The sequence below is a fragment of the Electrona antarctica genome, assembly GCF_951216825.1.
Source record: "Electrona antarctica genome assembly, chromosome: 15".
Taxonomy (NCBI): domain Eukaryota; kingdom Metazoa; phylum Chordata; class Actinopteri; order Myctophiformes; family Myctophidae; genus Electrona; species Electrona antarctica.
Window position 1 is genome coordinate 30,337,159 of NC_136796.1, and position 14,846 is coordinate 30,352,004.

At 42.5% G+C, this 14,846-nt stretch overlaps 1 protein-coding gene across 9 annotated transcripts in view; it reads left to right on the plus strand.

The window, feature by feature from the left end:
- Positions 1–5,937: 5,937 nt before the first annotated feature.
- col16a1 (collagen, type XVI, alpha 1) overlaps positions 5,938–14,846 on the plus strand; it is a 124,051-nt gene continuing 115,142 nt past the window's right edge. For 4 of the 9 annotated variants that reach the window (XM_079522670.1, XM_079522676.1, XM_079522674.1 and 1 more), the window contains exons 1-2: positions 5,972–6,245; positions 10,837–10,953. In XM_079522670.1, coding sequence (XP_079378796.1) covers positions 10,878–10,953 — 76 coding nt within the window. In that variant the 5' untranslated portion in view covers positions 5,972–6,245; positions 10,837–10,877. Of the gene's footprint in view, positions 6,246–10,836; positions 10,954–14,846 lie in introns of all 9 variants that reach the window. The other 5 variants (XM_079522678.1, XM_079522675.1, XM_079522671.1 and 2 more) reach the window with 4 other exon arrangements.

The following is a 14,846-nucleotide window of genomic DNA, read 5'->3' on the forward strand; positions in this document are numbered from 1 at the left end:
TGTGTGTGTGTGTGTGTGTGTGTGTGTGTGTGTGTGTGTGTGTGTGTGTGTGTGTGTGTGTGTGTGTGTGTTTAATGCATGTTCGCCAACCTTAATGCATGTTCGGACTAACGGGACTTCGGATCTATGGGCATGTCCCTAAAATGTTTTTTTCTTTTTCTTTTTTTTTTATTACCAATGTCGGATATCCATATTGCTCGAAAATTACTTGGCCTGGATCACATTTCACTTTCAAAGAATGAGTATAGGCCTATCTGATCGTAATAACAGTGCTACACGCTCACAATAAAGGGCTTTGTGTGTAGGTCTGTCTGTCTGTTTGAGCACGGAATGGTTTGTAGCACAACCTATTGACCCCTGCACACACACGCACAGGCACACAATAACAATAAAGGTATAGTTGCACCTCTCAGTTCGCACAGGTGCCATTTTTTAAAACAGGCGATGGAAACTTTCAAATGTCTATAATCCGTGCAGCTTTCAACTTTAAATAGTCTGTGTTGGCTTGAACCCCTGCATCACCGTTTTGTGGTTATATACTTTGTTTCTGTTTCTTCTGTTTCTGTTCTGAAAATCAGCGTTTATCTGTATCATCTTCCTCTTCATCATCTTCTCATAGTTGTCTTTTTCATCTTCTGTGCTTGGACCTTGTTAATTGCCACTTGCGGCTATTTGAATAATTATACTTCTACAAATGCTCACACACTAAAATATGAATCACGTAATGAATATGGATGGAGATTCAAATATAGCCATAAAATGAAAGCATGGACACTAAAGTCTAATCAATCTGTGAATAATTAGATGATAATTATAATAAATATTATAATAAATGCATGATAATTAACTGTTGATAAATACCTGTACACAAACCATGTATAGCCTTTTATCGTCAAGGAGGGTAATATTTGTGGTTAAACGGGCGTTTGTGAAATCTTCGAATAAATACTAGCCAAATGTACTTAGCTGATCTGCTGTTGATGTGGAAGGACCTGAATCAGCCTTCTGACAGACTTAGTAAACTGGACCTGAAACTGGATCACTTCTTCCCGTCGCCTACCAAACATGGCAAAAATGGCTGATCTACAAGTACACAAGGTGTCGTGCATAGGTGTCGCTGATCTACAAGCTCACAAGGTGTTGTATGGCGACACTTTGTGGGCTTGTAGATGTTGTTTTTGGTTAATGTTTCCCCCAGAATGTCAATGCTTCGGTTCAAGTGGTGGAGGGCTCCGCGTGGGCCTTGACCTGCCGAGGTCAGTGTGTGGATCATTGCACATAAACGTCCGTAGGGTGGGACCAGTCTATGCGTGGGACTCAACCTCGGTGCTGGGGTGACTTCTTGTGAAGCTGGAGTTGATGCCGATAGCTGGAGGTCTTGGCAATGGTAACCCAATTCTGGTATAGTTTGTAGAATCGTGGCACGTTACCAGACTATAGTGTGTGAGAGCTGGACCTGGCCTCCAGGGATGCAGAGGAGGCACTGCAAGTTGTCTGTCTGGCGGCTCTGGCCACAGACGAGCGGTTGTGGAGGAGTTCACAACCAGCCCACATAGACAGGTCCAGTGTCTTCAGAATTTAGATTGACTTGCGCACACTTTCAGCCTGTGTAAGCAGGCTAGCAGGGTATGTTACTTCTGAACAGAAGTTCAAGTTAGTAATGATGAAGTTGCATGATGATGATGCCAAGTTGTTAAGAGAGAGACAATGGCCGCATTTAATTGACAGGCAGAGTTTATTTGTTTTCTTATAGGCCTTTTGCTAACTTTGTGAGAGAAGTGTATGAGATAACATCATTTTAGTTGGTAATTCTATTTAAAATCTGACTCACAATTAAGGTGTCATTATTATTTTTTTAAATATACCAATGAATTCACTATAATAAAAATGTTTTATGCAGCATGAAGTAGGCTATAAAGAATGACAATAAAATAAAAATAACTACCAAATTAAATAAGCTACATTTAGAAAATGTGAAAATGTGAATACTTGACTAGTAGAAATGACTTATACATTTGGACATGATGACATATGCATCACTCATTAACCCATTATTCATTCCTATCATATCTTGCCTATCACAGTCCTGCTGGTTTTATTAACTCATTGTTTGTTGGTGTCTTCTCGAGCTCTGTGTGCTATTTGTCTACCTTACAGGATTGTCTGTCAGGTGATTGTCAGTAGAAAAGTTGTTCTCAAAGTTGAACCTTTGAGAACAACTGTGGGCGGGCAAGTTACCTTGCATACAAAGCTCCTCAGGCCTCTGTGGCTCACTCACACTCTCATCCTTCTCACTCACACTCTCATCCTTCTCATCCAGTTCTCCTTTGTTACTTTTCACTTTCTTTTTGACATTAACAACACACTCGATGGACATTATCCACTGATCCATCACCTCAGTATTCACCCCGATTATACTGATTGTCACACCTCATTGTCCTTTTGTAATTACTCACAGTTTAGTTTCTTCAGTAAATATTTGGTTGACCTTCAGTTATTCTGCTGTTGTTCATTCATTGTCATTGACCAGAGCCAGGTCATGACATGCACTGTAGTGTATACTACATTCCTGAGAACTGGAGTTCCTTTGTGTGATCAGAGATTTGCAAAGATTCACAATCTCAAACAGGGGGGCGTCATCTCAGGGCTAGGCATACTGCAGACGTCTTATCAGGCAACGGTAATAAAAGCCCAAAAGAGGATTGTTTGGTGAGGGTCTGGCATCCTGATGTGTTTATTTAAGCCTGTGGGAACAAATAACCAAAGAATGTTACTGTGAATTTTACTTTCCTCCAATCCAAAAAAGTTATTTTCCTCATAGTTTGGGAGAAACAAGCCTTGTGAGAAGGTTATAGTTGGGTAGTCTCAGAGAGGGGAGAGGGCATAACGCATAATGTAATGGTACAAGATATCTGTTTAACCACTTATGCCCTACATTTTATACGTTAAAAAATTGCGAAAATAAGCAGATCTACAAGCTCACAACAAGTTTAAAAATATGCCTGCTCTCAAAATATAATTGGACGTGTTCCAGTCCAGACCCCAGCATTGGAGATCATTTGATTCCCTAATAGCTTGCCACCAGAGATGCAAACATGCATTCCCTCAGCGAGCTCCACATTTATGTAAAGCCTCTATGTCATAATATAGTTTTCTATATGCTTTACTTTAAATATCTATTTTGGGATACATCACCGAGGATACATCCCAGGTGCATCCAAGCGATGTATTTTCGTTCTGTAAATATTTTGTAGTATTCCTATTCACTGTAACATGCCAACCTACCGAGACAAATTGCCCGTGTGTGCAAACATACCTGAAGAAGGCCTATGACTCGTTTTCTCTCACTTCCAGTGAGATGTACAGATACAGTAGATATTTCTTTTCTCTTTGATAGATTACTGTCTTTGCCTGACAAAGTGGATCAGGCAAATAGGCTGAGGCTGCAATGGATTACGGTGACGGGACGATTTGTATAATGACAGAGCAGAGGTGTATTTGTGACAACACCATATTTAGTACTGCATGTAGGTGTGTTTGTGTATTTACAATTTACAATTTAGGCATTTAGCAGACGCTCTTAATCCAGAGCGACTTACATTAAGCAAGAACAAAAGCATGGGAATACATCACATATATAAAAAGCATTTATCAAGAAACATGCGTAGGCTAAGAACGTAGCTAGAACATATCTAGACACTGTACATATAAACTATACATATATACTATACTATGCTGTACATATATACTATGAAGTGCTATGACTACATACAATGCAATTATTGTGCTGTCTACATAACATGCTATAAGTCTGTATCAAATGCTATCTAAGTCTAAAAAGTGCTGTCTAAGGGGGTAGGGTAAGTGCTATGGGCCATGGTGAAGTCTGAAAAGGTGGGTTATCAGACTACGATGGAAGATTGGGAGTGATGCTGCAGTTCTGACTGCAACGGGGAGTGCATTGTGTATGTGCTAATCTTTCTTTGTATGTAGCCTACTCCAGTCTAATGTACTTGAGTCTTTTGTGTGTTAATGCGTTTGCTTTTACTGATAGCAACTGGTGCGCTCAACACACATTTCCCCTGGGATAGATTAAGATCATTGTTGTCGCTTGTTTACCTTTCTGCAGTCAAGGAAGATGTTACATTTCATTCATCCAGTGCGGCAAGATCAGCTGAAGATTGGTAAGCACTAAAGCAGAGACACACGAATGTCTCTCTCTCTCTCACGCACGCACGCACGCACGCACGCACGCACACGCACACACACAGAAGTATTGTGCAAACATGATGCATATTATATGTGTAACCCAGAAACTCACACAGGCATCCTGACCCATAATAACACATTGCCGTGTTTCCACTGATGTAAGCCCTGGGGTGTAGACGGTCACTTCCAGGTGAGCATGTTGGTTAAAGGTCAAATTGTCAGACAGCTGCGAAAGTAATCGACAAAAGAAAAGAAGTCACGGACAGTTAAACTTGGCTTTTTGCCATCTCGTCAATCTCGTCATGTTTTATGGGTGTGGGTGCGTTTGAGCGGAGGGGGGGCAGAGATACCTCATGGAACAGCGAAAGAGGTCTCATGGGGTTCATTTCTCAAGAGAGAAAATAAATGTATTGTAGGCCTATCCCATAAGATGACATAATCGTTTTTAACTACCTACCTCAGCCACTGCAGCCGGAGAGATCGTGAATAAATCAGAGGCCAGAATAACATTTATTTGGCTCTCAAATTATTTATTCACAGATGATAAAGGTAGAATTTATGTGGGCATTATGATCAGTGTTTCTGAATGGGGTAGCTTCCAGGACACGGTAGCCTATTGATTGTGCATAATAAAGCCATGGTGATAAAACACAGTGGAAGTTGTGGACCAAGCTGTCAGTCAAATATAAGTATCATGGCAAGTTCATTAATTACTTTTTACTGCTCAGTGTTGTGCACTGCCAGCCTCAGAGATGCACCAACAAAAAGCATGGTGTCAAATTATTACGACCGTAGGTTGCATTTACTATGAAAACCTGCATTTCCGTGTGTCACGTCACACCTCCATATATGGTCACGCCTCGATATATGGCCACGCCTCGTGACATCACGCCTCCATCTCCATATATGGAGCTGACATGTTCTGACTTTCCATATGTTGATCCCTCCCCACCCGTCCTTCCTCTTCGATGTCTCCCTTTTGACTGATACCTGTCCATTTAAACTCTAGACGCGCACGCCCCAAAGTTATTAGTGCTGCCCAGCAGCCGGCGAAAACTAGAGTTCTTAACAGGCCCAAAACTTAAGGCCCGGTCCTACCTGGGCCCTCATCTAACCCTGTACACTCAAGACACTGCCCCCGCTGCCTCCCTTAGATCTCCATATATGGAGCTGACCTGTTCTGACATTCCATATGTTGATCTGACCTCATCTAACCCTGTAAACTCAAGACACGCTCCACCTACGGCCAGTACAGAATTCACTCCATATGTTGATGTCACTTCTCGCCCTCAGGGCGTAATACTGGTAGTGGGTCTGGGCTTCATGGACCAATAGCAAACCCCAGACAAAATAAATGCAAATCTTTTCGGCCTAAAGCAGCAAATTATGACTCAGTCTATGAATCAAATGAAATAGTAAGTGTGTGTTCATGTGTGTCGTCTGTGTCTGTGTGAGAGAGACCGAGACAGAGACAGGGGGAAAGTTGGCCGATGAGGACAAGAGGAAAAGGAGATGATGGTAGAGGGAGAGGTGGTGGTGGGTAGAGGGGGGGGGGGGGGGGGGTAGAGAGAATGGAGGTGCCTCTAGCTAATTTTCCAGCGCTGCCTGGACCAGGTGATGTCATACACGTTTAACTGGAGGATCTGATTCCCAGAGAGAGAGAGAGGGGGGGATTAGAGAGGGAAATGGGGAGGGGCGGTGTAAGACTGTGCGTGTGTGCGCGCGCGCGCGAGACAGAAATTGGGAGAGAGAGAGAGAGTGTGCGTGTGTGTGAGTTGTCGAACTTTATGAACAACAGTGCAGCAGCGAGGACGAGGAGGAAGAAGAGGGGAGGGCTAAAGTTGCATACAGTCAGTGAGTCTGGAACTTTTTCTTTCCCCCTGGAAGAAGCCTCTAATACAACTCAAAGGGAAGGCCAGTACGTGTGGATTATTGTTTGAAGCGCCGTAGAAAAAAAGACAGATATTCGGGGTTTGGAATATACTTTTTGGATTAATGTGGTCATAACTTTGAGGATTTATCAATAGCTGAAGAAGGTATGACTTTTATTGACCGCCCGCACACACCCACCATCCACACTCAGGTGATGCTTATTAACGCAGAGCTGCGTTACGTTTTCAAGTTTAGTTTCAAAGTCGACTAAATAAATCTAAAACAAACAACTAAAACTGCCATGGGCTAATCGATTAAATGATTGTAGCCTCATGCTCAACTTCTCTCTGAAGAGTGGTATCTGTTAACCACTTACATTTAGTTGTTCCAATCAATGCTCATTGACAGGTTCTTTTGTTAAAGTTGTGTTGTTAGTTTGTCAACTTTTTCAGCTTCACTGACTCGAATCCTGCTGCCGTCCTCATTCAAAAGACTCACATGACATATGAGTCACATCTGCTTAGCTCGTTAGCCAACTATCATCTTTGCATCCTGGCTGGCTGCAGGAATGTGGTGGAAGTAACCACATCTGGAGACTTTGTTGTCGCGGTGTGTGTGCGTGTGTGTATTTTGTGCTAGAGAGTTTTATGTCATGAAGAAGGTCACTGTCTTAATAGTCGGCTCATACTTGCTGGCGTCACAATATTTACACTGTTTTAAAGTGTAGCTCAAGGCAACTAAAGCAATCATTTAGTTCACTATAGCCAACGAACATAAATGTTAAAGGGAAGCAGGAAGCTGAAGGAAATCAACCAGTGTTCTGCTGCTTGCTGCAGGCTGCTCCAAAGAGCACTGCATGGGCATTGAGCCAACTACTTCACATCAACAGCCCAGGCCTCAGTTCACAGCACTTCTTAATAGATGTGAACTATGTGCAAAATGGAAATAGGATCTCTGAAGCAACCCCAACAGAATCTACTTAAAAAATGCTGTTCTTTTTACTAAGTAGTTGTAGTAGAGCGCCTTTAGATACAGACTAGAGTGAGGGGCCTTGCCTTGAACACGTACATCCCGGATGGCAATGCTAGTAAAAACCTGCCTCTTTTGTCAACCTTACTGTTTGGAAATTGCCTCCATTGGTTTGAATGTTCCTTTGGATTCGGGTCAGCGGATATTCTGGAGTGACTATTGTAGCCTCAGGGCATCCTTAGTTACTTTTATTCATTCCATGTTCCTTGTTGTAACAGGCCTGCAATGCATTCCCAGCATGGGCTGAAGAACAGTGGAACAAATTGTGTCTGCTGTGCGCATGCGTGTGTCTGAGTCTGTGTGTGTAACTATGCACCATGCTGCAGTGTAGGCTAATTGTACAGTAGTAGTGTATATGCCTGTCACTGTCATGTTTCTCTGCTGCCCACAACCACTTTAGGCTACTGTATCATGCATGTACGTCAACATATGCAATGAATGCATCCAACCTTAACCTATATGCAATGAATGCATCCAACATTTGTATCTCTTTAAGTTGTACCAGTGAGTCTTTGCAATACATTACACATTCATTGAAAGCATCCCCCTCCTGCACATTCTTAGCGGAGGCGAGGGTTTCCCTTGCGTATTCAGTAAGGGTCATGATCCCACAGACAGATCTGCAGATTGTTTTCATAGAAAAATCCACTGTGTGTGTGTGTGTGTGTGTGTGTGTGTGTGTGTGTGTGTGTGTGTGTGTGTGTGTGTGTGTGTGTGTGTGTGTGTGTGTGTGTGTGTGTGTGTGTGTGTGTGTGTGTGTGAGAGAGAAATCTCTCTCATAAGAGAGAGAGAGATTGAGCAACTGATAAAAAGATACAGATCTATCAGTCAGAGTCTTATCACTGCAGAGTACTGCACAAAAGGACAGCTGGAAGACTGGGGGAACCCAACAGCACCACAAACAACTGGCACAAATTCATTTAATCAAATTTGGAGCTCTGTGAACACTGAACAGTGGACCTGGTTGGTTGGTTGGTTGCGTGCGGGACTGCAGGCCTATTATTACACCAATTTGCTAGTGTTGCTGTTTGACAGTACGGGCACGTAATATGATGTGTTTCATTGAACTGTTGCTGTCTGTTCGTCTCCACATGCATGCAGCATGTTCTGAGGTGCTGCTTCCATCTGTAACGCAATAGATAATATATATTTTTATGTGTGTGTGTGTGTGTGTGTGTGTGTGTGTGTGTGTGTGTGTGTGTGTGTGTGTCTGTGTGTGTGTGTCTGTGTGGGGGCTGTTGGGGCCTAAGGTCTTTCTCAGAGACATGTATACTGGGCAGTAGACATGTACTCTGGGGCAGTGCCTCTCTACCCAGTACCCACCAAGCTAGCCTCTAAGCTATTCTACATTTGTCCAAACATTGAGCTCCTGATAATCCATGCAAAGACGTAAACACCAGTGGTGAATAAACCTGATGTCTGATTGGGGAACATACCAAGACATAAGCCATTTTCAAAGCACGAGAGTTATTAGAAATACCAATTGATGCAGGGCCAGGAGAAAACACATCAGTATTTCCTAAAACAAACCCCCTGCCTTCAGGAGAAGAAGCACATTTAAGTGAACACAATGGGGGTTGTAGGATGATCACAGTTGTTGGTCATCTCAAAGCCCACCAGCGCACACATCTGTACTCCTTTGAACTTGATAACTGTTTTCATCTGGCTTATTTCCTGGACAGAAACGTGACTTAATACATTTATCATGTGTTTAACTGTCTTGTTGCAGTTCCAGTACATCCAGTTAAATGAACAAATACATCCACACTGATATGGACTCTGTCAGCCATTGAAGTGTGTACCATCAACATTATTTATGAATTTATTTATGGATTTAGAAGGCATTTTTAGAACCGGCCTCGGGTCTAAATGGGTTCTACCTCAAATAGATTATTTTTGACCCAGCAATGGGTAAAAATATTTTCCTAGAAGCTTTGTCATTGGATGATTTGCCTGTCTACTTCCTGATTGGTTACTCATTTCGACCAATGACAAAGCTTATAGGAACATCTTTGAATGCAGATTGTGGCCCCTAGATGTGTCACAGAGACTACATTTCTTTGGGGAGCGTTTTACTCATTGCTGGCTGTCTGAATACCAAAAAAAAGGTATTTTCTTTTACATATTATTTGCTTATAGCTACTTTGAACTCTTTTGGATAATCACATCTAGCCTATTAACGGCCGGATGATGTTTTTAACATTGCAAACACGGCATCTAAACAATTGGCACATTGTTCAATGGTTCAACGTTCAATGGTAGGCAACCAGAGACCATGGTCAAAATTGGCTTCAAATGTCTGAAATAGCTAAGATTGTCTGGACAGTAAGAGTCTGAAATATAGGTATCATTCACAATTAAGGAGGGATAACTTGGGCTCCGGCTTTTCTTATGTTGGAGCATCATTTGAGACATGTACTACATTGTCTGGCAAAAACTTGCCAGCGGGGCCCCTGTAGGCAACCAGCCGAACCAGGTGAGTGTATGTTCCTTCAACCCTGGGTCCTTGGTTTGGCTGCCACACCGTGTGTGTGTGTGTGTGTGTGTGTGTGTGTGTGTGTGTGTGTGTGTGTGTGTGTGTGTGTGTGTGTGTGTGTGTGTGTGTGTGTGTGTGTGTGTGTGTGTGTGTGTGTGTGTGTGTGTGTGTGTGTGTGTGTGTGTGTGTGTGTGTGTGTGTGTGTGTGTGTGTGTGTGTGTGTGTGTGTGTGTGTGTGTGTGTGTCCGTGTACAGTAGACGTAGGAGTATGTGTCTGCCTTTATGCCTGGAGGGCCCTGCTGTACCTGTCAACACCTCCAAGTTATGAGGTCCGCACGGCCACAGGCCTACATGTTGAGGGCAAGTTGAGGTCAGCAGGGATGTCATTTGTGTGTGTGTGTTCATGGTGGTGGTAGGGGTGGTAGGGTGAGGTCGGTAAGGGTTACAGAGGATGATTATGCAGACGTGGCATATTTGTGTGTGTGCGTGTCTGCATGCACTGCATGCATGTTTGTGCATGCATGTTGTCGGGCCACGTGGAAGCATCTGGTGCAACAGAACAGACAGAGTTCCGCTGGAACTGTCTCCAGATGTGTTTGTGTGTTTTGGCCTAAGCTGTCGGTTTGACTTTGTACCGACCTGGTTCCATGAAAATCGGTGTACTGTTACTTTCATGTGCACGGCTTTGTTTATGTGTGTGTGTGTGTGTGTGTGTGTGTGTGTGTGTGTTATGTGTGGACATTCTCTTTGTCATTACGGACAGATTTTTTGCACATAAATGTTTGTTTGCGTCTCTGCAATGTGTATGTGCATGCAAGTCAAATGTGTGTGTATCCCGTACAATACGTGTCACAGCTGTCGAGTCAAAGGCCACCCAGATGGTCAGCATAATTATCATAATCCGACTTTATAATAGTTACACTCCTTAATGAGAGACACTTTGGTTCGTTCATACATCGCTAACAAAGCCCACATCATGGCTCATAATTAGCACATCCACCGTGATTGACTCATAAATATACATCACCGGCTAATCAGTAGTCAGGCATAATGTGCAGCTGTCGGAAATGGCAAGTGTGGCAGGCATCGCTGGAGGGCTCGCTTATAAAATGTATGAAATGTTGGCTATGATGACTTCGTTGACTCTGCCCCCCCCCCCCCCCCCCCCCCCCTCTCTCTCTCTCTCTCTCTCTCTCTCTCTCTCTCTCTCTCTCTCTCTCTCTCTCTCTCTCTCTCTCTCTCTCTCTCAGCTAGTGGTTGAGGTGAGCTGTATCCAGGGGGAAAGTGAACCATGTGGCCTCTCTTCTTCTCTGTGACTCTGGTGGCCCTCAGTCTGGGATCATGTGACATGCTGTCGTCGACACAAGGTGAGATGCCCACTTCCTCCTATGGGGAGTGTTTAATTGAAGAAAAGTTCTGCAACTTTATGACTTCGAGGCGAGCTTCCCCTTTCAAAGGACCTCTCTGCCAGCCTTCTTGCCAGAGAAGGTCAGAGGTCCTTGATGTCCAGAAGCAACGTTTTTATCCTTATTTCCACTGTAGTGGCACCTCCAACAAATGTCCCCACTCCCCATCCGGTGTGAAAGATTGGGTTCGGAGAGTGTCAAGGGGTATTTTAATTGTCCTTTCAAGGGTTTTCAATGGCTTTCTGTAAATAAAGATTCCTTCCTTACAGTGGTTTAACGTTTTGCTGTTGTCATATGAAAATGTCCAATCTTATCATTTCACATTTGATGCTTTGTATGGTCCAGTAAATGCAAACCTTTATCAGCTATAAGCCAGATAAAAGTAGGATGTACGTTTTTTACCCCATTGTGAGACATGTAGGTCAGCTATCACATACTACAGCAATTACCCATAACTTGCATCAGCGAGGCAGAAACATGTGGAAATATTTTGAAAGGAAACTCCAGCCAAATTCGACCTGCACCTCACTGTCCCATATTTTTGAACCATAGCTATTGTCCAATATCTATGGGTACCAATGATCGCAGTAGCTGCAAAGCTTCCAGCAAAACTATCATTAAAACAAGACCACGTTTGAATTGAGGATATTATACTTGGAAATGAGCATGACTAATTTGAAAATCACAGGTTTAGTGATCAAAAGTGAACAGCCACTTGCATTGGCTGTAATTATAATCAAGAGGCGTCAAGCATATTTTACAAAATTGGATGGATTTTCTATAACTTTAATGTGCTTGAAGTGTGCTCTGTGAAGCTGTATGTATTATAAAGAAAATCTCACAATGCCTTGCAAGCTTATAGATCACCTACTTTCTCTATAATTCATACAGTACATATACTGGTTTAATGACTGAGATAGGGGGCAGAAAAACCTGATTTTCCTTCCCTAGCTTGGATTATGCCTCCATTTCTTCCACTTTCATAGTATAGCCATGGTGGTAATAAGTTAAATAAGGCCATTGTGCATAGTTCTCTATCTGTAGTCTGCTGTGGCCACTGCACCTGATTAATTCCCAGGAATTGAATCGTAAATCTACATGGTATGTTGTAAAAGGAAACTAGTATTTCTCAATTGGAGAACATTCATCCTACGGCTGAAATACAGTGACGTTTTGCATTCCGTATCGTTTCTCTCGGGCTACGAGCAATTATGCAGCCATAATTCATTACTGCATGCAGTAAAAAGTGGCAAAACAATATAGAGGCAGCAGTGGCTCAGGAGGTAGAGTGGCCGTTTCGTTTGGAAATAGGAATTTTCCCGGTTCAATTCCCCAATGTTGGCTATACATATTAATATAGTAACACATCATTGTAAGCCCTTTAAGATAAGATAAGACATTTATTTATCACTGTATGAGACATAGAATGAACGAAACATTGTTTAGTGCATCCATACAAACAAATAGCAGTATCAACAAAGAAAGAAACACTGATGGAGCAACACCATACACGTCATAAACGGCAGTCCGTCATAGTCAAGTCATCACAGTGTGTTGTCAATACATTTTATCCGTATTTCATATGTTGGCTATTAAAAAATATCAGATGTACAGTACAAGCTCACAGTGCGTCTCTTCCAGCCACACTGCGGCTTGTACATCTGCTATTTTTGAACATTTCTGAAAATGTGTTTGAACATTTTTGAATAATTTTGAATTTAACATTTTTGAATAATTTTGAATTTCTGAACACAAATCTTCTGGGGGTCCCTGTCACAAAAATGTACAGATGGGGCGTTCGGCGCCCCATCTGTAAATGCAAATCATTTTGGGGGTCCTTAGCACTAAAACTTTAAAGCACTTTGAGTTGGCCTTGGAGTATGAAAGGGGCCGTACAAAATAAATAAAGTTGCCTTGCCTTGACTGGGTGAATGCCACTGTGAAGCACTTTGGATGCTGCTACATGCACCATTTACCAATAGTTTCAGACTAGCAATGCATGCTTGCATAACCATTTTTTGTCAGCCTTTGAGGCATATTGAACCGTGTCATCACTGAGGATTGAGGAAGCATTGTGTGTGTGCGCGTACTGAGCCTCGGGATATATGAGAGGAATGGAGTGTAATTGTAGCCCGTGCTAGTCCGTGGTTGGTGGCTGTTTGTAATGCTGTGGCAGGGAGACGTGTGTTTACTACATGTGGTCGTGTTCATCTAGATAAACCCATCAATCAATCTGAGACTCTTAAGTAACTTGGTATCTTAAAGATCCAGTAAAATGTTATTGTTGCATATCCAGAGATTAAAATAGGGTGCATTTTGCATCCCAAAATGCAGTTTATAGTTAAAGGGGCATTCCACCCATTTTCAACATTTTACTATGTCATTAATATACCTTAGAGCTGTTGTGTGGAAATAATAAAAAAGTCCCCCCATGCTGTGTTTCCTAGAACTGTAAGTATGAAAAAAATCATTAACATGGTGAAACACATCTTGATGACATCATCAAGATGTGTTTCACCATGTTAATGATTTTCTTGAAAAAAAAAAAACGACCTCTGCATCCACGGGATGCACTACTGTACTACTGTACTGTTTTTTATTCTAGTTTATTTTGCTAGCTTTAGTTATAATAATCATTTCTTCTTCTGTTTTCTACATGAATATAACCACATTATAATCATATACAATTAAATTGGAGTTAAATGCTGAAATTTCTAAAAATGGCAAAATATGACTCCTAACGTTGTTGAAGTGGGACTCATAAAAAGTCCCTGGGACTCATCTAAAAGACCATCCCTGCATACCAGGACTCATTACATTGAAAACATATTTACATCACTGCATATCAATGTCAGGGATGTCTTTTATCAGCTTCACATGTTTTCACATCTTTTAGCTTCAGATGTTCACGACGGTTGTTTCCAACTCTTCCGTTGATCACACTGTCCAGCTATAGCACTTTGCTGTCCTGTCATTTCATCTCTCGGGAACAGCGGCCATTGAAAATGCATAATGCATCTTTATGCTGCGACAGCCTCACTCATCAACAACAGACCGACTGACTTTTGATGAGAATTCATTGATTCTCCAATGAAATATAGTATTAAAATAGCCTAATGTTTTACAGAAATTTGAAACGTCTTTCATATTTACAACTGGCAGGGTAGTTTTCGTCATCATTTGTGTATATTATGGCTGCACTTGCCAGAGAGAAGAAACGGGCACGGAGAAAAAAAAAGTGATAGAGAGGCGTAGCGAGCTCGATGTTTCCCCAAACTGTCATGCGCCTTCGGAGGTATATGTCAAAGTGTATTTCTGAGAACCCCCAGCCAAACCCAACATAGCTTCCAGGGCTCTGGGGGGAACGTCCCTCTCGGGAGAACCCAGCCGCGGTGCCTCAGATGAGGCTGAGTCAGCCTGCCGCATCCCCCGAGAGTCTTCCTGCAGTGGCTGCCTGGAAGGAAGTGCTTTCTCAAGTGGAGCTAAAACACTTTGTCACAGCGAGTGCCACACACACACTCGCTATTCCCCAGCTCATCTGAAGCGGCGCTATAGCTGGTATATTTGCTGACGAGAGGAAAGCAGGTTTAAACAAAACTAGTCTTGAGGAGTTGTGCTTGAGGGGGTGACCATGCTGCTCTGCATTGCGTCACGCAATAGAGGCCAGAACCAAACGTGTTCGATTTGTTTGAAAATCGATGTCTTTTTTTCATTGCCGTATTGTGGATGTGAGTTCACTGGGCCGCCGCTTGAAGTACCTTATAATTACTGCTACTATAAAATGTCACATATACTGTTTGCTTCACGCATAGTTGGAATTGGAATTGAGGGTTTGTTTTATTACCAGCTTCAAC